This window comes from Esox lucius, chromosome 17 (assembly GCF_011004845.1).
Source record: "Esox lucius isolate fEsoLuc1 chromosome 17, fEsoLuc1.pri, whole genome shotgun sequence".
NCBI lineage: Eukaryota > Metazoa > Chordata > Actinopteri > Esociformes > Esocidae > Esox > Esox lucius.
In genome coordinates, this window is record NC_047585.1 from 41,379,584 (window position 1) to 41,404,887 (window position 25,304).

The following is a 25,304-nucleotide window of genomic DNA, read 5'->3' on the forward strand; positions in this document are numbered from 1 at the left end:
CATTTTGATCACTCTGTTGTGGCTGTTTACAAGTAAAATACTACAGTACAATACCACAATGTCAAAAATGTATTTTACTGATAAAACGTGGTTTGGCATTCGGATGCTAATATATTGTGTGAATACACTGCCTCCCATACACTTTTCTGAAACATTCGCGAATCAATGTAGACTTTATAGGCTATGTTTTCATTCTATTTCATGTGTCCACTGTTTTCATTCTATTTTCGTGTGTGTCTACCGTGTTTTCATTCTATTTTCGTGTGTGTCTACCGTGTTTTCATTCCCTTTTCGTGTGTGTCTACCGTGTTTTCATTCTATTTTCGTGTGTGTCTACCGTGTTTTCATTCCCTTTTCGTGTGTGTCTACCGTGTTTTCATTCCCTTTTCGTGTGTGTCTACCGTGTTTTCATTCTATTTTCGTGTGTGTCTACCGTGTTTTCATTCTATTTTCATGTGTGTCTACCGTGTTTTCATTCCCTTTTCGTGTGTGTCTACCGTGTTTTCATTCCCTTTTCGTGTGTGTCTACCGTGTTTTCATTCCCTTTTCGTGTGTGTCTACCGTGTTTTCATTCTATTTTCGTGTGTGTCTACCGTGTTTTCATTCTATTTTCGTGTCAACTGTTTTGATTCTCTTTTCATCTGTGTCCACTATGTTTTTATTCTGTTTTTGTGTGTTTCCACTGTTTTTATTCTGTTTTTGTGTGTCCTACCCAGTTTTTTTTATTGTTTTATGTGGGTCCACCATGTTTCAGTCTGTTGTGGATTTAATTTTTTACTGCTTTGTCTTTTTGCTTGAAACTGTTTTGTTCTTTTTTTTAAGTGCTGCCTCATTACTTTGCAATTGTAGGTTTTTCTTCTTTCTGCTTTGCAAAATATTTGAAACAAAGGTGAGACAGGCTTTTGGCAAGCTCTTTTCCTCACATCATCAATTCTTTGGAAAAGCGTTTCATTTCGCACCATGTCTGAGAAACTGTTATTCATGGAGCTTAGATTAATGGTTTTGACAAAAAGGGAAGAGAGCACTTTGCTCAACTCAAGCCTGACAAAAATTCATAAAATGTAGTTAATGAATTTAGATGTCACAGCTCAAGTGGACTTTCAAATACTTAATTGAAAAGGTTTATAAAGGTAAACCTTTAATTGATAGAACACATATGCCTATCCAATGGGAAAACCCTTTCATGTTTTTACATGGACACTTTGAAACTCAAAACAATCAAGTGTTGACTGGCCAGTGATCTTTATTAAAGTTAATATGTTGACTTTCTACATGGAAAATATATTTCAGTAACGATTAAAGCACAATATAAACATATCCATATGCACATGAGTATGCTTAATTCTCAGATTATTCTCTAACAAATGAAATAAACTAACAAATAATTGGAAAAGTTCTACAATATACAGCAACTGTCTCTGAAAATTGAGAGGGGGCTCACCAAATGTCCTTCCAACTTTCTTCCTCTTTCTTCCTCCTTTCGGTGATCTCGTATTTAAACAGGTGAATTACCTGGTACAAACTACATTAAAAAGACAGGCAACGCAACTCAAACATAAGCACACCCACTAGGAAACCACACAATAGAAAGACTGCATTGCAGGGGGTCCCTTATGAGGGTATAAGAAAACAGCAGGCTGCTGCTGAATCTGAAACACATCACATTTTACTTCCAGTCAGAGGAAATCATTTCTCTCTATGCTATGTAGCGAGAATGCAAAGCGATTAATTTCCAAGGCTCGGTCAAACGTTGGTCTGCATGCAATTTAGACTGCGAGCCTCAGTCATTATCGTCAATTGCACTGAGGACTAAGCAAGTTACAGCAGGTCATAAAACAACACGTATGATATCGCCGTCGCCGTTGGAAACGAGCTACCGTATGACGGAACTGTCTGTAGATTAAAGCCAAACTTTGCGACTGCTTCCAAAGCGTCATTATCGGCTTTCACAGCACACAGAACCACTTTCATGCGTATACACTGAGCTGTTTATTTGTGCACCCCCCCCCCCCCCCCCCCCAAAGAAACACGGCCTATGACGGTAATGACCAGCCCGAGTTGATGGTACATAACTGAGTGCTGCACGATGCTGAATAACACGGTGTTCCATGTCTGCACATCCTGAACTGAAACACTTGGATGCCTTTTGGATGTCTTGTCTTCGGGGTGCGTGTGTGTTGGGGTGTGTGTTGGGGTGTGTGTTGGGGGGGGGGGGGGGGGGGGGGGCTGGGTGTTCTGTGCTCTCTTGCTAGTTGTTAGTCATAATCCACCAGGACGCTAAGGGAGAGAAGAGATGGGGATAAATGGGTGAATATGTAACTTCTTGCTGACCTGGGCTCAAATGCAATTTAAAGTCTTACTTAGTTTTTTTCTATTGCAGAACCAGAAAGTAGTGAGTCAAGCATGTTGCGTAATTCTTTGGTATAGATTGAAACATTAGTACCTACACACACACACACACACACACACACAAACACACACACACAAACACACAGACACACAAACACACACACAGACACACAAACACACACAAACACACACCCACACAAACACACACACAGACAGTATTTCACCTGGGAGCAGCATGGTGGACACCAGTTCAGGATCTTCCAGCATATCAATGACACAGCGCTGGAAATCCTTACTGCCATTAGACTGCAGGTAGCTGGGGAGGATTAGATCAGGTTCAACCTTATTGACATTGAAGTACAAGTACCACGAAATGCAGTTAGCATCTAACCAGAAGTAGAAATAGAGGAGGTAGAAATAGAGGAAGGCAGAGAAATGTAAAGTATTTACAAGTATTAAGTATGTATATATTACAAGTGGAATGTATAGATGTGCAATAAAGGCAAATTCAGTACAAATATCAATACTAAATGTGCAATAAAGGCAAATAGAGGAGGGCAGAACATTTACAAGTATTAAGTATAGTGTTTGTTATAAGTGGTGTAAATAGTTGTGCGGGTACAAATGGCAATTCTAAATGGCATTTTAGATGTGTAATCGAGGCAAATTGACATAGCTACTCCGCTAGGTAAGAGAGGAGAGGAACAGTAATGTAGCTACTACGCTAGGTAAGAGAGGAGAGGAACAGTAAGGTAGCTACTCCGCGAGGTGAGGGAGGAGAAGAACAGTAAGGTAGCTACTCCGCTAGGTAAGGGAGGAGAGGAACAGTAAGGTAGCTACTCCGCTAGGTAAGAGAGGAGAGGAACAGTAAGTTAGCTACTCTGCTAGGTAAGAGAGGAGAGGAACAGTAAGTTAGCTACTCCGCTAGGTGAGAGGGAGAGGAACAGTAAGGTAGCTACTCTGCTAGGTAAGAGAGGAGAGGAACAGTAAGGTAGCTACTCCGCGAGGTAAGGGAGGAGAGGAACAGTAAGGTAGCTACTCCGCTAGGTGAGAGAGGAGAGGAACAGTAAGGTAGCTACTCTGCTAGGTGAGAGAGGAGAGGAACAGTAAGGTAGCTACTATGCTAGGTAAGAGAGGAGAGAAACAGTAAGGTAGCTACTCCGCGAGGTGAGGGAGGAGAAGAACAGTAAGGTAGCTACTCCGCGAGGTAAGAGAGGAGAGGAACAGTAAGGTAGCTACTCTGCTAGGTAAGGGAGGAGAGGAACAGTAAGGTAGCTACTCCACTAGGTAAGGGAGGAGAGGAACAGTAAGGTAGCTACTCCGCTAGGTAAGAGAGGAGAGGAACAGTAAGTTAGCTACTCCGCTAGGTAAGAGAGGAGAGGAACAGTAAGTTAGCTACTCCGCTAGGTGAGGGAGGAGAGGAACAGTAAGGTAGCTACTCCGCTAGGTGAGAGAGGAGAGGAACAGTAAGGTAGCTACTCCGCTAGGTGAGGGAGGAGAGGAACAGTAAGGTAGCTACTCTGCTAGGTGAGAGAGGAGAGAAACAGTAAGGTATCTACTCTGCTAGGTGAGGTAACAGTCAGTACAAACAACATTAATTCACCAACAACATTACACAAAAAGATGAATATGCACTCATCAGACTTGTATGTTTATAATTTACTAATAGTTTCTTAAGTTATTCACATTCATCTTTTACATTCAGACTGTGAGACAGTAAATATATTGAACATATGACTATCAGAGCTGAATGTATACTGCTGATGGTTGTGAGTAATTCCATTTGAAACCAGGGCAAAATACATTTCAATGATTTTAGACATTTTCAAAACAAAATTATGGAATGGTCTTTTGAAGAAAGGATAGTTGGTATATCATGACATTTGTATCTGATATGTGTGTCATTTTGGCCTAAAGAAGTCTTCCTTTAAGACTTAAAACATAATGTTTGTTCTATAGGCACAACAAGGCTAAAATTGGTGACATATGGCACTTTATCTCTTACTCCATAACTAGAATATTATTTTTCGGGACAATTTGAAAAACTGTAATCATAAAACAATTTGGCTTTTGGGCTCATTTTGGTCCATTTTACAGCGCATCACTGGATGATGCATCAAAGTGGTCAAACCACTCGACGGGGGTATCGACGAAAAACAAACAAAATACAGGTAGTTCAGCACCACTTTAAATGAGCTCCAGGGCTGCTTTGGTAAATCAGGTTTATACTCTCATTAAATACAATTACTGCTTTTTCATCGGTTAGGAATTTTGTTTGAAACATCTGATACAGCATACTGGTCTGATACGAAACCATTCACCATCAAGCACTAGTGTCACGTCCTGGCTATGCCCCCAGCCATCTCTACACTGGGCTAGGGCCACAGTCAGGACAGGACGGAAGGTGGCACCTCTAGCCACCTCTAATCCTTTTGGTCTCCCCAATTGGAGGCAGGTGTAGATCGTTGCCTCCAATTGGGGACCCTATTTATGTTCTGGGTGTGGCCACACCCGGTGTGGTTCATTTTGGTTTAGTTTGTACTGAACGCCCCACGTCACTGGTTGCTGCTGTTGTTTTGTTTCTGTTTCATTAAAACATTGGATTACTTCCACCCTTTTGCCTTTGCGCTTGTGTCCCGCCACCACCACCGTGACAACTGGTCCCATTTCAAATGTTCAGTAATGAATGGCAGGACAAATTATCTAAATCCGGCATTAATCATTTGAAACAATTTACTCAGATAATTAAATCGTTCCCTTACGTAAACATGCGACCCCTTTTTATTCCAGTTAATGATATTCAATTCAGTGACAACAGTAAGGGTACAACACCACTGGTCTCTTAATTTTTTTCCAGAACTGTATATGTATTTTTATTTTTAAATATTTCTATTATGTACTGAACATCCAGCGCAAATAACAATGTATTGTTTTATCATGTGAATTGTGTATAGGCTATTACTGTAAATATGTACTTGCTCCGACAAACTCCGGATTTAAACAAATGTAAACAGAAAAGCTATCATTGTTACAAAACGCACCGTCTTGGCTGTGTTAATTGAAACAGTTAGTGGGTCGTTTTACATGAACAGTGTAAAATTGCAATACCAAGTCACAGAGAGTGACCACTTTGGTGAGCTGCTCAGTAGACAGTGATATCCTGCTGAAGCGAGAAAATAGCCTCCTCTTCTCAGTAGAACACCACTGCTGAGAGAAAGCTTCGCTATAATTGGTGTCACAGCTTCGTTCTAAATATACTGAACAGATCGAAAATGTCGCCAGGTCAAAAACATCTGCTACAATAATGTACACGTTGATTAGTAGTTAATGGGCAGTAAATGGGTGGAGAACCAGAAGTATATTTTCTAGTATAATCTGATGGTGGTAGATGCTTAGCCTGTCCCATTACCTCAGGTGCCAACACACACCATATTATTTTCTTTTTTTCCCTCTATGTGTTTGAGTCTCTCTTTCTCTCTCTCACACACACACACACACACACACACACACACACACATAAACACACACGTACACATACACAGACAACATTAGCTGAGAGAAAGTGAAGTCCCAGATCCATCTGAGACAGGCTGAGATCCTGAGCTCAGAGTTGCATTTGGAATGGAAAACACTCATGGAACAAACCTCAGCGAACCAAGTCACGTTTATTCAATCCTCAAATCAAACTGAATAATTTTAAATAAAAAAAAATCTTCTTCATGTATCGTACCACAACTGATGTATTGATGTATTCAAGTGTGCTTGACAGGAGAGAGACACATCTGTTATCAACATGCTCCATATCCCTTTAAAACAATTGCAGGGTTTGCTATAGCATGCTAAGTATTATGAACATAGACATGCAGATTAGCTAGTATACCTAGCAATTTCCAGCATTCACTGGTTCATGTTGACATAACCTGAGTGAAAGGGAGTTGACTGGTGACTAAGACATGAATTCATCACATTTGGCCTGGAGCTGTAATCTAGTTCAACAGACAGTGCCTTAGGAAAATATTCACACCACTTCACTTTCTCCAAATGTTGTTGTGTTATAAACTTAATTCATCATTTATTTTAAAGAGAAACGCCATCAATCAATATAAAATACATTGTAATGGGAAAACAAAAACGCGTATTAGAAAAAATAGAAATACCTCATGTATGTAAGTATTCAGAATATTTGCTGATTGTATGGAAACCTAGCTATTGGCTCACGGTGAGACCAGAGATAATTTCCAACCCCTGCATGTACACTCACCACTGTCTATTTCTATCCAGCAATGAGGCATAGAACAGTGAGCTATCATGTGAAAGGACCGACTATGAAATTAACCCTGAATGGGCCCGAACCTAAAGCTGACTGCAATCGGGGAACGAGAGGCTGAAAGGTGACGATATTGATACTGCAATACAGTACATAATGCAGGCTGGAATTGCCGGATTTGATTTGCTTGGTTATTACAGTGCAGGTCCCCATGTGCTAGTATGGACACACAGAGAAGAGCCTGACTAACAAATGAACCAACAGTACAGGACATGATTCAAAGAACACAGTAGAGGTAGTTTCCTTTGGTATTCATGGACTGCGTCTCTGTCACACTGTGGTGTTGTTGCCATGGCCACTAACATTCTAGAGACGACAGAGTCATATTCACGACCGGAATTGGCGGAAATATCGACAAACTATGTTTTCTCTCTTTGTCATCATGGGAGTGGTAAATAATGGCAGTGGTTTCTGAATCCTTTATTTATTAAGCTTGCAACACGACAACATGTGAATGAGACAGAGGGGTCCGAATGCTCTCCAAAGACACCGTTTAGATTTTTTAAATACACCATGTGTGTTACCGTCACTTTCATTTGGGAAAGATTGCCTTTATATCCCACCTCTGGGATTTCTTTGAAAATGTCCCTTTCCTGTTCAGGCAAATCCTGCCAATCAGCCAGGGAGTGCAACCATTTTAAACACATCTTCACATTCACTTTGTTAGCAATGTTTACCAGTGGGGACGTGGCACAGTAAGTAGCAGAGATTCATCATATTAAATATGTTGAACAGTTATTGAAAACCAACGATGGCATATTTTCAAAAGATAGTGTATGTAGCAAAAGTCCAAATCAAGCTACTTCAGAGCAATAGGTAACGCTTCAAGTAACATGAATTTGCTTTGTAGCCAGAGATGCTAAAGATGAAACAGTATGAAAGGACTGGGCTTGTCCCAAAACGGCATGAATCAGCCAACAATTGTTTTCTAATTCATACTGTAGATAGAAATGTCAAATATGTCAACAATCCTTCCTCCAAAGGACCATTCTATGGATTGAAAATCCACCAAATCATGGCCTGCTGGTCCTGTTTTTAACATTTGTATAAAATGTGTGTGAATATGTTTGTCTGTGAGTCATTATTTGACAGACAGGCCATCTGCTCATTACAGTTTCGTCAGAAAGATGAGCATTCCTGCCAGTGTCACAGAAACACACACACACCTACCTCATCCAGGAGATACGATCCTGCCAAAACTCATATATTATGTAGCACGACTTCCCTGGGAGCTTCTGGACAGACACACTGAGACAAAGAAAAGAAAGAGAAAAGGAGACAGAGAGAGAGAGAGAGAGAGAGAGAGAGAGAGAGAGAGTAGTCAGTTAATCAGACCAAAGAACTCAGATCTTATTTGATTTGAATGGATCCACATTATTTGGCTGTTAATTTAAGGTATTTTCAAAAAGCAAGTATTGTCTTATTGTTCCTGGCCAGACCATGTCATTTACGTTGCGTCTCCTGAAATACCCTGTGTGAAGCCAATCTGCTTCAGGGCCCACGTCTGGCAGCCGTGAATGCAAACCCCTTCGCACGGATGGAAATAAGAAATGACAAGTACTACAGTAAATATTGTTAAAATTTGTTTTTAGTTGACTCACTGCAAATTGTGGCTTTGGTGGGACGTGGTGTCTACATAGGTCTTGAGAGCCTTCTGGAACTCCCCCAGGTCTTCCTCCATTGCCGACATCTGTCTCTGCACCAGCAGGATGTTCTGCTGACAGGGACACCAGACCCAAACAGAACATTTAGATTCAGGTCATGTTGTGGACGTGACCAAGCCCTGTGGAGTACGCAACAACGTAAACGCAGTTTGTTAGGGGAAATAGCAATCCTGCACTGTTTGCTAGAAGACTTTTGGAAAAAAAGAAATGTGCAGCCCTGCCACTTGTTAGTTTACGCAAGAATGCTCGACTGTCCATTTGCATGATACATTGGGTTCTTGCATAATGTTGAATTTCCACTCAATAGTCAGGGCCTAAAGGATGGTCAATATCAGTCATCCGAAGAAAACGTTTCCTTGAAATGCAGCAATCTGCTAAATCAGTTCTCGTAAGGAAACACAAACGTTGGTGAAGGAAGGATAGGGTTTTTGAAAGACTACATGAAAAGAGCCTCTAAAGGACCTTGGCTTCAGGCGGAACAGGTTTGAGGAACAGATGGGGGGGACGTTATTTGTGCCTGTAAGGGGAAACGCAATGTGTGAATGATGACATTAAAGGGCTGCTGTGATGAATTGGAGTTTTTCTAACAGTCATCTAGGGGCTGCTGCTATGTGAATGCCTTTGCATTGTGTCTCGTGCACATTAATAAACTAAACAAACCTGATTGGTGAAGATCGAACATCACCCCACAGCACTCACAATGGAAAAAACTTGCGTTGGCTTAAAATAACGAGTAATGGCGTTAACGAAAACATAACTGTAATCGCTTACACTGTTGCATAACTGCGCGCTGTTAAACTGATAACAGCCACAGGCCCATGGTAGCCATGAGGGTATTAATAAAGTTGTATTGAACTGAATCCGGTTGATAAACAGCAGGAGGCACTCACGGATTTGTATGTACTGGCCAGCGTGTCCTCTCTCAGGGGCTCCAGCTTTGGACTCTGAAAAAGGCAATTGAAGATATAACAGGATGAGCACCAAGACCCCCCAACACACACCAACAGGGTGGTACCCAATCCATCTGCCGTGGCTTTCAGCCAAACCACCCTGTAATAATAGGATTAGGAAAATATACTGCCATTCATTTGCATGTCGCAGATTTGAGAATATTTGCTGATTGGATGGAAACCTAGCTATTGGCTCACGGTGAGACCAGAGATAATTTCCAACCCCTGCATGTACACTCACCACTGTCTATTTCTATCCAGCAATGAGGCATAGAACAGTGAGCTATCATGTGAAAGGACTGACTATGAAATTAACCCTGAATGGACCCGAACCTAAAGCTGACTGCAATGGGGGAACAAGAGGCTGTGAGGTGGCGATACTGATACTGCAATACAGTACATAATGCAGGCTTGAATATGGATATTGCGCTGCAGGTCCCACTTTCTCGTCTGGCAAGAGAAAGAGTGAGTGAGCAAGAGTAAGACCAAAGCGTGGGTGCGATATCACCAAGGGGACTGTCTGGTGGTACCTGCCACTCCAGCTTGTCCAGTAGCAGCTGAAGCCTGTTGATCTGGGAACACCAGTGGTCATCAGTCTCCATGGTCACACCTGGACACACACACGCAACTAGGTGAGCAAACGTATTCATTATGTCAATGGCGTTTAAAGGTGAAATGCAGTGGTGTATTTTATGATTCAAAGAATACGGTCCTGCTAGTTTCTTTCGATATTCATGTAGGGACTTCCATCTTGGTTGGGGGCTTGGAAATAGACAATATTGCTAAAGTAGGGTAATATTTAGTAGAAAATTACATTGCCATCGTTATCAAATCATCAAATCCACTCTTGACTAGCTAGCAAATTCAGTCAAAAATAGATAGCAATGCTAAAATGAGCAATGCCAGCCGTTACTATTAATTAGCTAGTTAACATTAAACAGATCTAAAATCTATTTAGTGACAAATCAAAATTATAATAAAATATGTAGCTACCAATTATTTGCCTTCTTTTGAAATAGGAAATAGCCTTGGTTATTACACTATAGACCAAAACGAACACATCTTTAGCTAGATTTCATGTAAGAAGTTCCTGGGCCTTTAACTGTTTAATAGTAGTTTTGTGGTAGCTGAAGAAGTGTTCAGACTGAATGTAAAAATCGAACAAGTAGAATTGCCATTGTGCTTGCATTTTTACAGTTGTTACAAATGCATGTATTTGTCATCTCTGCATCTCGGGGGCACATGCTACCTTAATACAGCACTCCTTCATTTGTCTCGTTTGCACATCTTAAATGCCATTCTGAAATTGACATTTGTACCCAAACAACTATGATCCCACCAGTAAAATACACTATACCTAATACTACAGTGGAGAGAACAAGTATTTGATACACTGCCGATTTTGCAGGTTTTCCCACTTACAAAGTCTGTAATTTTTATCATAGGTACTCTTCAACTGTGAGAGACGGAATCTAAAACAACAATCCAGAAAATCATATTGTATGATTTTTAAGTAATTAATTTGCATTTTATTGCATGACATAAGTATTTGATACATCAGAAAAGCAGAACTTAATATTTGGTACAGAAACCTTTGTTTGCAATTACAGAGATTATACGTTTCCTATAGTTCTTGACCAGGTTTGCACACACTGCAGCAGGGATTTTGGCCCACTCCTCCATACAGACCTTCTCCAGATCCTTCAGGTTTCGAGGCTGTCGCTGGGCAATACAGACTTTCAGCTCCCTACAAATATTTTCTATTGGATTCAGGTCTGGAGACTGGCTAGGCCACTCCAGGACCTTGAGATGCTTCTTACGGAGACACTCCTTAATTGCCCTGGCTGTGTGTTTCGGGTCATTGTCATGCTGGAAGACCCAGCATCTTCAATGCTCTTATTGAGGGAAGGAGGTTGTTGGCCAAGATCTCGCGATACATGGCCCCATCCATCCTCCCCTCAATACGGTGCAGTCGTCCTGTCCCCTTTGCAGAAAAGCATCCCCAAAGAATGATGTTTCCACCTCCATGCTTCACGGTTGGGATGGTGTTCTTGGGGTTGTACTCATCCTTCTTCTTCCTCCAAACACGGCGAGTGGAGTTTAGACCAAAAAGCTCTATTTCTGTCTCTTCAGATCACATGACCTTCTCCCATTCCTCCTCTGGATCATCCAGATGGTAATTGGCAAACTTCAGATGGGCCTGGACATGCGCTAGCTTGAGCAAGGCGACCTTGCATGCGCTGCAGGATTTTAATCCATGACGGCGTAGTGTGTTACTAATGGTTTTCTTTGAGACTGTGGTCCCAACTCTCTTCAGGTCATTGACCAGGTCCTGCCGTGCAGTTCTGGGCTGATCTCTCACCTTCCTCATGATCATTGATGCCCCACAAGGTGAGATCTTGCATGGAGCCCCAGACCGAGGGTGATTGACCGTCATCTTGAACTTCTTCCATTTTCTAATAATAGCGCCAACAGTTGTTGCCTTCTCACCAAGCTGCTTGCCTATTGTCTTGTAGCCCATCCCAGCCTTGTGCAGGTCTACAATTTTATCCCTGATGTCCTTACACAGCTCTCTGGTCTTGGCCATTGTGGAGAGGTTGGCGTCTGTTTGATTGAGTGTGTGGACAGATGTCTTTTATACAGGTAACGAGTTCACACAGGTGCAGTTAATACAGGTAATGAGTTGAGAACAGGAGGGCTTCTTAAAGAAAAACAAACAGGTCTGTGAGAGCCGGAATTCTTACTGGTTGGTAGATGATCAAATACTTATGTCATGCATTAAAATGCAAATGTATTATTTAAAAATCATACAATGTGATTTTCTGGATTTTTGTTATAGACCTCTACATTACAGACCTCTACATGCTTTGTAAGTAGGAAAACCAGCAAAATCGGCAGTATATGAAATACTTGTTCTCCCCACTGTATACCTAATGCAATACTATACCTAATGCAATACTATACCTAATGCAATAAGGCAAATAGTCTATTTGCCTTATTGCACATTTAGTATTGCTCATCTACACATTATTCTGGTAATATACATATACTTAATATTTGTTTTCTTCTTAAATACATTTTCTCTCCTCCTCTACTGCACTTCTGGTTAGATGCTAACTGCATTTTGTTGAGTCTAATCTAGTCTAATCTAAGTAGAGGAAGGATTTGTCAAGCTTTTTGTAAAATTGGTCAAAATTACAGTTATAAAAATGTTCAGAAGAAAAGCAGTTGATGCGCTTCCTCAGTGTGTTGTACTGTGCTCTTACAGTTAAATGGCTTTGCAGGGCCTCCACTGAAATTGAGAAAAATAAGTTAACCAATAGTTAATAGTAAAGTTGAGGTTTTTTTATTGCTTCACAAGCCCCAGTTCTAAAGTAATTTAGCGCACATTTTTAAGTTTAAAACATTTTGCGCAATCAAAATCACTAACCTGGAATTATCAGTGCCACGCTCTTCCTAACTATGTCACACAGTATTGTGTGGTTGGACACATGATAGATTACCAGTTTTGAGGATGCCTGGGTAAGGGTCGGACTGGGACACATTGTTCAGGACCTGGCGGCCACATCGCCTGCTGTTCCTCTGCACAGAGGGATGCACCGCGGCCTTCACCTCTCGCCTTAAAACACAGACAAACAGACAAAATGAGGAGGAATAAACATCAAAACGAAAGCTGTAATTGCCAGAGAGGGAGGGAGGAATCACATTAAAAAAGACAGGGGGAGAGAATAAAATCAGATTGAGTAGCTATTGTTCTAGTTTGAGGCAGGGTTACAGGATCGACTAATAAAGTACAAGCTGGCACTCTGGTACCTTAAGAACAATGATTTGTTCTGTAATTTACAGACTGATTCAAATGCTAATGGACTCTGTTATATATGCTTGAAGGAGTACTGTGGGGAGTCCTGTGTATGTTTACAGGACTCCATTTCAACAATATCATGACTTGTTTCCTCAACCTCTTCCATTACTGCATGAAACTGGTTATTAGCTAGTTCAGGGTGGTTCAGGCTGGTTCAGGCTGGTTTAGAGTGCTTCAGGATGGTTCAGAGTGGTTCACACTGGTTCTAGCTGGTTCAGGGAGGTTCAGGCTGGTTCAGGCTGGTTCAGAGTGATTCAGGGTGGTTCAGGTTGGTTCAGAATGGTTCAGGCTGGTTCAGAGTGCTTCAGGATGGTTCAGAGTGGTTCACACTGGTTCTAGCTGGTTCAGGGAGGTTCAGGGTGGTTCAGGCTGGTTCAGGCTGGTTCAGAGTGATTCAGGGTGGTTCAGGTTGGTTCAGAATGGTTCAGGCTGGTTCAGGGTGGTTCAGGCTGGTTCAGGCTGGTTTAGAGTGCTTCAGGATGGTTCAGAGTGGTTCACACTGGTTATAGCTGGTTCAGGGAGGTTCAGGCTGGTTCAGAGTGATTCAGGGTGGTTCAGGTTGGTTCAGAATGGTTCAGGCTGGTTCAGGATGGTTCAGGATGGTTCAGGATGGTTCAGGCTGGTTCAGGCTGGTTCAGGGTGTGTGTGTGTGTGTGTGTGGGGGGGGGGGGTAGTACTGCATGTGTAAAGCCGGTATGAGGAGACTAAAAGTCAATACAAACTGAGTACATTAACTGAAAACATTTTGTGAAGATGTCTTCTATATTTGTGCTTGTATTTCTGTTAGCAGAAGAGTAAAAATTAAATAAATAATAAAGAGTTTGGGCAGCCTGAACCCAGAAAGAGTCGCAAGATTTGCATAAATATTCAGCCCCTGAATAAATATTCAGCTGTGGAAGCTCCTAGTTTGACACAGATGAGAGAAAATGCCAGAACAAAGACAAAACTACCTTACCACTGGCCTCATTGTACAGGCTGTGAATCTGATGGAAAATGAAGCCTAAAGCACATTCCACAGAAGTTAAAGTAATGAAAATGCATAATGGCACACAATAAAATGCTAGTTTTTGGATATACAAGAAAAGGCTCTCCCTCCAAACTCACCACTCAGAAAAGAAGGCCAACACTCACTTTGAAGGAGCTACAGAGATCAGTTTCTATGCGTGGTGTTAAGGTGCACCGATCAGTCATGTTACGAGCTCTGCATGAAACTGGCTTACACTGAATGGTGGCAAGAAAGAAGCCATTACTCAAAAAGTACCATCTGAAAGCACACAAGTGAACCTGTTTCAAGGTGGGGAAAGGTTTTGTTGTCAGATAAGACCAAGATAGAGGCTTCTGTCAAAAACCCAAGGCACAATGTGTGGTGCAAACCTAACTATGCCCATATCTCATCCTTATCGTCAAGCATGCTGTGGGGATGCTTCTCTTCAGCAGGGACTAAGCCTCTGGTTAAAATTCAAGTAGGAATGGATAGAGTACAATACAGAGTAGTACAGCAACACAACCTTCTCCAGCTCAGAAAAAATTAAGCTTTGGAGGAAATTCATCTTTCAGCAAGACAATGATCCCAAGCACCAAGCCAAAGTAACACAGGTGTGTCTCAGGAACAAAAAGGTTAATGTCCTACAAGTGGCCCTGTCCAAGTCCTGATCTCATTCAGGAGAATCTGTAGCACTATTTGAAAATGGTGGCCTACAGGCATTTTCCAACCAACCTGAAACCAAACTGCCAAGAAGAATGGGCCAAAATCCCTGAACCTATTTGAAGCTGGTACATAATGAACTCAACAAAAAGACTTCAAACTGTTTCTGCACCACAAGTTGTCTGTACCAAATATTAATTTTACACATACACACAGACACAGACACACACACACACACACACACGCACACACACATCAAACCTAAATGTGGACATCAAAGTTGATAACCCTAACCTTAACCAAACCTAAGCGCGGACAGCCTAACATTTACTGTTAAACTTAATCTAGCTCAAATGCCTAACCCTAACTGGTAATGGCTAACCCTAACGGTTAACAGTAAGTTACACAACCCCCCGTGTTTCTGATTAAACCTCAGTTTGGGGACATTTGAGTCAGAGACACACACATTCACAGTATGTGTGTGGAGAGCTGATGTCTTCCCCAGGCTGAGAGGCCGAGTGTCCTGCTGACAGCGCGTACTAGGACAGTTCCCCTGCTGAGCTAGCTAGCAGTCCCAAAGGGCAGTGCAGCACGTAGATGAAGACTTTGGCGGAACCACAGACAGGAGGACATAGCCTCGGGCTGTAATTAGTCTCTCTCCCATTCATCTATTTGTTTTCTTATTTTCTCTCTCTCTCTCCCTCCATGTACCTTATATTCCTTTTTACTCCCTCTCTCCTCTACCTCCACATCCCTCCTGTTTGCTCTACGCTCTCTCTCTCTCTCCTGTTTGCTCTACGCTGTCTTTCTGTCCCTGTCTGTCTGCCTGTGTCTGTCTCTCTCTCAGTCTCTCCGTCTGTCTCTCTATCTCTCTCTTCACAATATCTACTACATCCCCCATAATTTGTTTTTGGCAGTCACTCTCTGACCCCATCTCCAGAGATCTCTCTCTGAGTATGTCATTTTCTCCCTGCCTCGTCCTCTCAATTCAATTTAGTAGGTGCTTTATTGGCACAAAAGGATGGCTAACACTATTGCCAAAGCAAACATATTTAGGCATCAATAATAATACACCCTCCATCATCCACTCTATGGCGTATCCATAGTGTAAATCCCTCTCTCATCCCCTCTATAGGGTGCATAGTGGTAACTCCTCTCTCATCCTCTCTATAGGGTGTATTATGTTAACCCCTCTCTCATCCTCTCTATAGGGTGTATAGTGGTAACTCCTCTCTCATCCTCTCTATAGGGTGCATAGTGGTAATCCCTCTCTCATCCCTTCTATAGGGTGTATAGTGGTAACTCCTCTCTCATCCCCTCTATTGGGTGTATAGTGGTAACTCCTCTCTCATCCTCTCTATAGGGTGTATTATGTTAACCCCTCTCTCATCCCCTCTATGGGGTGTATAGTGGTAACTCCTCTCTCATCCCCTCTATTGGGTGTATAGTGGTAACTCCTCTCTCATCCTCTCTATAGGGTGCATAGTGGTAATCCCTCTCTCATCCTCTCTATAAGGTATATTATGTTAACCCCTCTCTCATCCTCTATATAGGGTTTATAGTGGTAACTCCTCTCTCATCCTCTCTATAGGGTGTATAGTGGTAGCCATTAGCTTTTTTACAGCAGAAAATTTGAAGACAGAACTTCTGGAGCGGTTTGGTGAGGCTGGCATGTTTTTTTTTTAATCTGTTAGGTGCCGCTGTGCCTTCAAGCCTGGACACCGGCTGTAACAGTGGCACCGCCACGGTGTCGGGACTCACGGCGCCGGGCTGCTCTGCTCCTCCACGGCCTCCATCGCACACTGCAAGGACATCTGCAGGGACAGCAGCTGGGTCGAGGTCTCCCGCAGCATGAAGCGGGTCACAAACTGGCCCAAAACAGAGGAGCCTTGGTACTCCTGAGGAGGTGGGGGGGCAAGAGAGATAGAACAGGTTGGCAACCTTTACAAAATCAATTCCAAAAACGGTGACAGCTACAGTGTCAGGAGACAACTACAGGTCTAACAAGTCATGGCGTGGGATTCACCTTTGGTTCGTTTGTTGTGTTTCAGTGCATGCTAGGTCCTTGCCCTTTCCTAAATATTGGATGTGGAGAGGCTTTCCTGCCACTGCAGCTGTTCTATATTTAACTAGCCGGAGAGCCATTGTAACAAGGCTGTAATTGAAGCAGGCTCAGAGGAACGGTGCAGGACAGTTAATGGAATAATTGCAGCGGGGAGACACACTAGAATGTACAACAACGACTTAGCCGTCTTCCAAACAGTACCCTGTTCCCTGCATGTTCCCTAAGGGCTCTGCTCAAAGGTAGTGCGCTGAAAGGTGCAATAGGGTACAGTTTGGGAGGTGAGCCTTGCTAGTGTAGATGAATTGCATGGGGGTGGGTTCTAGTTTGGGGCCTGGTGGTGACATTTATGACTACAGCAGCTTACCATCGCTAGGGACAAGCTGAATGGAGTTTCTTCTGACAGGGAAAGTAAATGGAAGAATGGGGGCATAATTATGCATTAACAGTCTCCTCTTTCTTACAAGGATCGCTGGGTTTTCTCATTCCTCTACTGATTCGCTTCCCTGATTCCTGGGCCGGCTATTGTCTAGCAGCTCAGAGACTTTCTATCTCCACTCGGTTACAATACAGTATAATTTATAAGATTCAGTCACAGATAAGAACAAAGAAAATTATAAAAAGGGGAAAAAGTAGATACAAAATTGCTCTACTTGAGCAAGACTGTGTAACATTTTCTTTGAATGCCTGATAATCAAAGTCTAAGAATTATTTCGTTACATAGCTGGTTAATCATTAACAAAAAATATATAGACTAAACAGTCAGTTTCTAAAGAGTTTCTAAATCATTAAAACAGTTTACAAATGGTTAATAATAAATACATTCTGATTTGTAACTTCAAATAATTATTTAGGCCATGATTATTTCGGGATCCCAGACTCAGAAGGTGAACTATGGATCCAAAGCTCATCCAAGGAGTAGATTTTTGTCATGGTCTACAAATGTTCCCCCCATTTTTTCAATGTCAACATGAGGTCCAAATGAGTGTCAATGCAAGTCAAGTTGACCATCAAGAGACATAGCTAAAACATTATTGGTTCTTGTCTGTTCACACACTCAAAAAAATGCCTCTAAACTAATTCAACATGCTATATCAAGCAGGTCAATGGCCACAATAACACTGCCATAGCTACCAATGAATTATTTTGGGCCAAAACATGGAAAGTTCTTGTCTGGCCAAGTCAATACTGGATCTGAATCCAATTTCACACGCTGAGGACAAAACTGTAGGCAACTTGCTGTGAAACAAAGGCTACTGAACAGGCCTGGCAGAGCATCCAGGGGGAAGACACCCAGCATTTGGTGATGCCTATGCTACACAGGCTTTAGACAATCATTGAATGCAAATGATATGCGACCAAGCACTAAAAATCACTACTTTATTATTGTACGTAGTGTGAATCTCTCCACATACATATCGGGGAACTGTGCACAAAACTTCCTGTATCATTTTCCTATAATGGATTACTTAGCAATCTAACAAAGCACTGGCCTGTACAATTCCATACACATCCTTCCCCTTTAGCCACAATGGTAAGGGCTGACTGCACCGTGTGCTACAGAAACAGCATAATATAGATCATAATAATGAGTGTAATGACTGCAGATATGCTGGGCTGGACTATTCTTGCACCAATTTCTTTCGCTTGACTCGTGATTTTTTACCAGGCACACTAGATTGCCTCCATCTGTGCAGAAGCTAAGTTTCCCCTCAAAGTCATGAATCAGCTGAACTGAGCAAAACTAGCCCCCAGTTAAAAGAATGTGGAACATTTATTGTTCATCGTGCAGAACATACTGCTGATAGGGTACTGGAGTAGGGAACAATCCAATTCCAATATAAAAAATGTATTTGTTGAAAAGTTCTAAAGCCAGTGTTCTATGAAAAGGGGTATTCAACTATGGACCTTGAAGACAGTTCCACTCCATTTTGTCATTGCAACCCTCTAATCAGGGACATATTTAGACCTGGGACACTAGGTGGATGCAATTAGAACAGAAAACCAGCAGGTTCTGGATCAAATAGGTTAAAAGTTGAATATCCCCAATTTAGGCTCTCTTTTATAGTGGTTGTATTTAGAATCCTTCTATGTCTGTACCTGTTTTGAGGGATTAAGTCAAAAATGCAATTGATCTGACTTTGAGGTTCAAGAATGTCGTGTTAAATCTGAACCAAGTGCATTCAGAATGTGTTCAGACCCCTTCACTTTCTCCACACAATTTTTTTTACAACAGTTTGAAGGGCTTCAGGAGGTTTCCGGTGTCAAGGGGAATCTGTTTCCACTGTTGCGTTGCCAAGACAAAGAAGGATTTCCTACAGGGCTGATTGTAAGGCCTACCCATGTTATGGTAACACTAAGCCATTCAAAATGAATTCCCCTTGAAGTGACAAAGGGCATCTTCCAAAATTGATTTTTAGCATCAACGTTGATAAATGACACTGACCTGGGGTCAGGATTCACTGCATTGGTTTTCACTCCGGAATCGTATTTGGACAGTGACAAATGTTTTGGTTCCGTATTCAAGAATCCAATATGAATTAAAATTCCCTAAAATTAAAGCTGACCATCCATGGCTTAACCCCAAAGTAATTGTATTATTTCAAATCCAAGGTGCTGGACTACAGACAGAAAAAAAACTGTCAAATTAACTTTGGAGTTCACTATAATTTAATAAGACAAAAAAAATGAGAACAAGCAGTTTTGTCTCTTTGAGGTTCAGCTTGAGGTTGAAGAGACATGTCTGTCACCAGCTGGATGTAAAAAAGAATACAACATAGTTGAGTGGCATTGACATTACATTGAGAGGATATGAAAGCGACAAGTGCTTGGTCTACAGCAAGAAGAGGGCGTAGAACCAAAACCTTGGGGTCACCACTAGGAGTGACCTGACAGGAGGGATGTAATCCAGGAGTGTTCAGAGTCTGGGACTCCTTGCAGATAGTGGTCGGTATGAGATGGACTGAGGAAAGGGAAAAAGGCCCCCAAAAAAACTGAGGAGACCAGTGTTAAAGAGTCATCATCAGGAGAAAGATGGGAGACATATTCAAATGGAACAGGAGAGATTAGTGGGTTGAAAGAGCTTACAGGACCAATGGGGTCCGGGTAAAAGTGGGTAGGATTGGAAAAGGGAGAGAAATGGAAAAGTGGTGGTCAAAGACCTGGGAGGGGGATGCAATGATGTTGGTAGGCAAATTGCCACTTGTGAAGATGACGTTTTGTTAATTGCTTGCCTTGTGAGTGGGAGGGGACTGGGAGAGAGGGATGTCAAGAGGCCAGAGGAAAGAGAGAGGTGGAAAGAAATTAGTCGAAGTCAAAAGTCAGGTATTGAAGTAGCTCAGTGCAGTATGTGGTGAGTCATCACCAGAAAAGAAGCTCGTTAATTTGCTTATAGAAGGAAAAAACTGGGATAAAAATCACATTACTGAATCAAAGCCACAAAAACAAGGTTATCTGCAAATAACTAGGTAAAATATTGAAGGGAGAGAGTAGAGTGGAGGCTTCTTCTTTTTCCTACTATACAGCAAAGCACAAATCCACTTTTGGCCTCAATCTTCGATTAGGGCCAGAACACTGTCACTGGACAGGACTGGCCCCTACTGCTTCCGCTGAAAACCTTGGAGACGAATTGCTAAATGTGTGATTGCTGGAAGAGCTGAACACATCTCCTGAGCTTTGGTTGGTGATTGCCTAGCAGAGGTAAACAAAAATGCCTCTCCAGCAGACACACACACACACACACACATACACACATACACCAATTATTACAGAGCCATTCATTGCCTGGAAAGCAGGCCAATTATTTAAATCAGGCCTTGGGTTGGACTGAAAACCTACTGGATACAAGCTCTCCAGGAACAGGATTCGAGAGGCTTTCTATGGGGGGTGTTCTATAGCTGCCTATTGGACGGTAGCTCTCCAGGAACAGGATTCGAGAGGCTTTCTATGGGGCGTGTTTTATAGCTGCCTATTGGACGGTAGCTCTCCAGGAACAGGATTCGAGAGGCACGGCACAGGAAGGGCACATTCACAAAAGTGTTATTTGATTCACTTGTCTATTTGACAGTAACCCTTGACCACTGACACTTCTCAAAACAGCTCTTGCACAGGCTTACCTCTTTAGTTTTGTCCATGGCCTTCAAGATGACAATGTTAAGGGTCTCCAAAGCAGAAAGGACATTCAAATACTCCCCCAAGTGTTGAGCAAAGTAATCTGAAATAAAAAAAAGACAATGTAGTTACAGACTCAACATTTACTGGTCATTTTCTTATGCTGTACCGTATGGTTTAAATGACCAACCTGGTCAAATATCTAATGTTGTAAACGGTGTGGTTCGAATCACGACCGTTGACTGCAAAACGGGGGTAAAAAGGTCTATGACAAATATTGTGATTACTGATCAAGGCAAAAGAGACACAAGACCAGGCACTGACAGAAAATAGTCTGATAACCTCTAATGAAGTCGTGAGGCAATTCAGGGGAAAACCGTTCAAGTGTGTCAGTGTGATAGATGCAGATATTATACAGTACTTTATTATGTCAAATAAATCAGGCCATTCCCAGTCACACCAATCGAAGAGAGCCCTGGATGTCACTTCCCTTCTCCCCTATGGGCCAGATATTGACTGATGACGTCCAGTGGACTAACTTCAAGATGACACAGAGAAGGTACTTACCGTGATGGAAGTCCACTCCTCTCTGACGCTGAGAGGCTGCACTGACTGATGCTTTTGCCACTCAATGAATTATGCAGCGGGTTTATTCTCGGAAGTGAGTGTTTACAGTGTCTTTGTCCTATTTCTCTGCTTTTCTAGGCCCGTCTGCCACATTCCTCCATTAGGACACCTATACGTGACTATACTGTAGCCGCACTCACAAAGCCAGGGCTGGCCGATGGTGAGCATGGGAATGACAGGGACGAGGACGACGGAGTGTGAATGCGGTTGGCGTTGACGGTGGTAGCGTTGATAAGGACAAAGATTATGCTAATCGGCGAACGGAATAATGTACTGACGGAATATGCTGATGGCGTTTTCAACCTATTACAGCAGTCATGCACTGTTATAGAAGACGCAGTGTGGTTGAGCACAAGAGATTCACTGGTGAGATCACAGGTTAATGTGATGAGGTCACAGGTCGCATTGAAACAGAGAGCATGGCTGGCACTCACCGGATAGCTTGTCGGTGTCCAGGTTGCTGCGGTGTAGCAGAAATGAAATGGAAGGGGGAGAGAAAGAAACAGGTTTACAGATTCACGGTCAGCTGAAAGACCTTGGTGCGTTTCATTTAAGTCCTGGGGAGTTCACATCTGAGGTAAGCGTGCGCAGAATGTCTACTGAGGGAAACTGCCGCGCTTCACGACGGGACGGAGCAGTAACCTACTGGAAGACCTTCTGCATTTAATAGACTCAATAAAATAAAATAAACGTTGGTGGAACAACTGCAACAACAATCAGCTTGCCGCATGTTCTGAATTCTTGCAAGGAAACACATTTTCAGTGAATCACCACATCTTTATTCTGTTTTATCTACTTGTTAATGCATTTAAATTTATGGACATTATATTTGTTTGCCTGAAATTCCCATTTGTTTACATTTTAGTCATTGAGGAGACTCCCTTTGTGAGTGACTTACAGTAAATAATGTAATGTATTTTTTGCACTGTAAGGTCAGACTCCAGGAAGAGTAGCTATCACCATGGCGACAGCTACTGAGAATCCAAAAGAAACATCAACACAAACCTCACGCAACTTTTCATTCAGTGTCTGAGCAAATCACACAGGCTTTGAACTCAGCCGATTCATTTTAACATTTTCAAGCTGATGTCTTTGGACAATTTTAGATCTATCAAAGCCAGGATTAACTACGTTGAAACTGATGGCTGGGCAGAAATTACCATCTGAAATCTGACTACCAAAAATATTGTTGTGATATTTGCCTAATATATGCATGTATAAAAGCAGCCAACTTAACCACAGAGAGTGCTCCCTCCAAGAATGTAATTGCCAATTTTACTTGCACCGCTTGGAGGAAAGAATTTAGAGCAAAATGTATCCTGGTTAATGCCTTGTGTAATCGCTGTGTGACATCTGCATAGCTCCGACCACCATTTATGAACACTGATGTTGAAAATCTATTTCAGTAGACACCTTTTGTCAGAGTTAGTTTTGGCTGCCTTGTGTAACCAACAGAGAAGGTTCTAATGATTGTCACCATGTCAGGAACATGCATTCGCTATTCCAGCTGTCTGAACGCAATCCTAGTGTTTTACATTGTTTAGGTTACATTGGCCTGACCTCTGGTGCTCCAATGTAGAGCTGTAGGAGCACTGTACCAGCAACATCTGTCTTACATGGCAGGGATAATGTAAACGGTAGAATATAGAGTCAGGGTTAGAATTAATCTTAGCCGGGAGCGTTAAGATTATGTTTTTGGGGTTAGGGTCTCTCTCTGTGTTTGTGTTTTTGTGTGCGCGTACTTGACTGGTTAAAGCCATCTTGTTTTTGTGTGTTTTTCTAAGGATGTGTATACTCCCTAACAAGGGCATGACTGGACTTCAGATTCTACAATGTTGGAGGGAAACGACAGTGAGCGCTCCATGAACATTGAGTACATTTCCATTCTGCCAGGGGAAATCAAGTTAACAGGCTTAAAAAACATGTAACAGCGTACTTTTGCCACTTGAGGAGAAAAGCAGTCTTTAGAAAGGCAAGTTCAATGTTTCACAACTCAATATGAGACACTAAATCACCAAAAATACTACAGTCTATTTTCAAAAACTACGGTCGATTTTCAAATACTACAGTCTATTTTCAAATACTACAGTCTATTTTCAAATACTACAGTCTATTTTCATTTACTACGGCCTATTTTCATATACTATGGTCTATTTTCAAATACTACGGTCTATTTTCATATACTATGGTCTATTTTGAAATACTACGGTCTATGGGCCAGGAGAAAATGTCACCCATCCTTCACTTTTCTTAAAATGGCCAGCAAGGCATCTGCGAGATTTAGCCACAACAACCTTACAATCAGTGCAAGTGAATGGATTACAGTCACTCTAAGCCCACAGGCAATGTCATGGAAATGAGCCATTTAACTAAATGATTACAAATCTTCTATTCCTCCCATAACAAGCTTTATCTACTGTACAATCAGTGTACAGTTTATTCCTTATGGTTGTTGCCATGGGACACTGATGCTCAGCAGTGTATATGATGTAATAAACAAGAGTTGTTGATTGCGGGAGGTTGTCCTTGGGAAGACAAAAACAACATTTGAAATCCAGAGGAGAAGAATATGTTTTTGGGTCACTGCCAGTAAACAACAGACCTGAAATGAGTCCTGATATGGTGTGTGAATGGTAAATAGGCCACTCAGGTTGTAAAGAGGTTTTCAAAGAAAATCCTGAAAATGCAACGTTTAAAATCTGACTTCCGATCCTCCATTACTTATCTTATCCCTTATTCAAAGCATTTTTTTTTAATGTTGTCTACAAAATGAAGACAATTGCATACATTAATAAATGAAGACAATTGCATACATTAATAAATGAAGACAATTGCATACATTAATAAATGAAGACAATTGCATACATTAATAAATGAAGACAAAAGGGTAGGGTAGTGGTTCAGCTGCCAAAACCTTGATCTGGTTTGGCCTTCCAGTGAACCTTGTACTATATAGACTCTGCCTCAGCCATCGTTCATTACTGATATTGTCACATTCTCTTGCATAATTTCACAGGTATTTTAGGATGAGGATTCACAAACTAATGGCTTTAGATTATACCTCTACTGTTATTACATACATCATCACCTTGTTTGAGAGATCAAATAAAATATCTGATTTACAAACCTGTTTCCAAAAAAGTTGGGACCCAGCGTAAAATGCACATAAAAACAGAATTAATTTATCCCTATGTTTAACTGAAATAGTACAACATATCAAATGTTGAAACTGAGAAGTTGTACTGTTTTTGGAAATATTCTGATGACGAACTGCAGACACAAGGTTTCAGGACGTGGTTGGGTCCTGGATCTATAGGGCATCGATGCTTTTGCTGACAATCAAAGCCATTATGGCAGTGGTCATAGATTCAGGATTCGAATCTGTATTTCATACCACAAACAAACAAACAGTATATCTTGACATCTACAGTAGTATGCATTTTTTGTTTATCATAGACCTAGGATCTTTAAGTGGCTTTGTATTACATTGAGCCCAGTTCAGCTATCACCATGGTGAAGGTTTGACCAACCATTACAAATCGGTCATTGAGTGTGAAAAATTGTCTCTAGAGAAAATTGAAAGAAAATCAATTCAGTGAGATTTAAGTGGCAACCAGATTTAACATCCCTAAAAACACAAGAAATAGATGACTGAAAAGAAAAGACTCTCTGGTGGGCAGAGCTTGCCCACAGCTACGGTATATGGCA

At 41.7% G+C, this 25,304-nt stretch overlaps 1 protein-coding gene across 2 annotated transcripts in view; it reads right to left on the reverse strand.

Annotated features, from left to right (window-relative positions):
* Nucleotides 1–1,225: 1,225 nt before the first annotated feature.
* Nucleotides 1,226–25,304, reverse strand: part of necab3 (N-terminal EF-hand calcium binding protein 3) — a 43,717-nt gene continuing 19,638 nt past the window's right edge. The window contains exons 4-13 of one of the 2 annotated variants that reach the window (XM_020055161.3): nt 22,031–22,056; nt 20,975–21,072; nt 16,559–16,695; nt 12,794–12,909; nt 9,821–9,900; nt 9,231–9,284; nt 8,278–8,390; nt 7,847–7,924; nt 2,574–2,665; nt 1,226–2,277 (exon numbers count right to left, since the gene is read on the reverse strand). In XM_020055161.3, the coding sequence (XP_019910720.1) occupies nt 2,249–2,277; nt 2,574–2,665; nt 7,847–7,924; nt 8,278–8,390; nt 9,231–9,284; nt 9,821–9,900; nt 12,794–12,909; nt 16,559–16,695; nt 20,975–21,072; nt 22,031–22,056 (823 nt within the window). In that variant the 3' untranslated portion in view covers nt 1,226–2,248. Of the gene's footprint in view, nt 2,278–2,573; nt 2,666–7,846; nt 7,925–8,277; nt 8,394–9,230; nt 9,285–9,820; nt 9,901–12,793; nt 12,910–16,558; nt 16,696–20,974; nt 21,073–22,030; nt 22,057–25,304 lie in introns of both variants that reach the window. The other variant, XM_013138071.4, reaches the window with a different exon arrangement.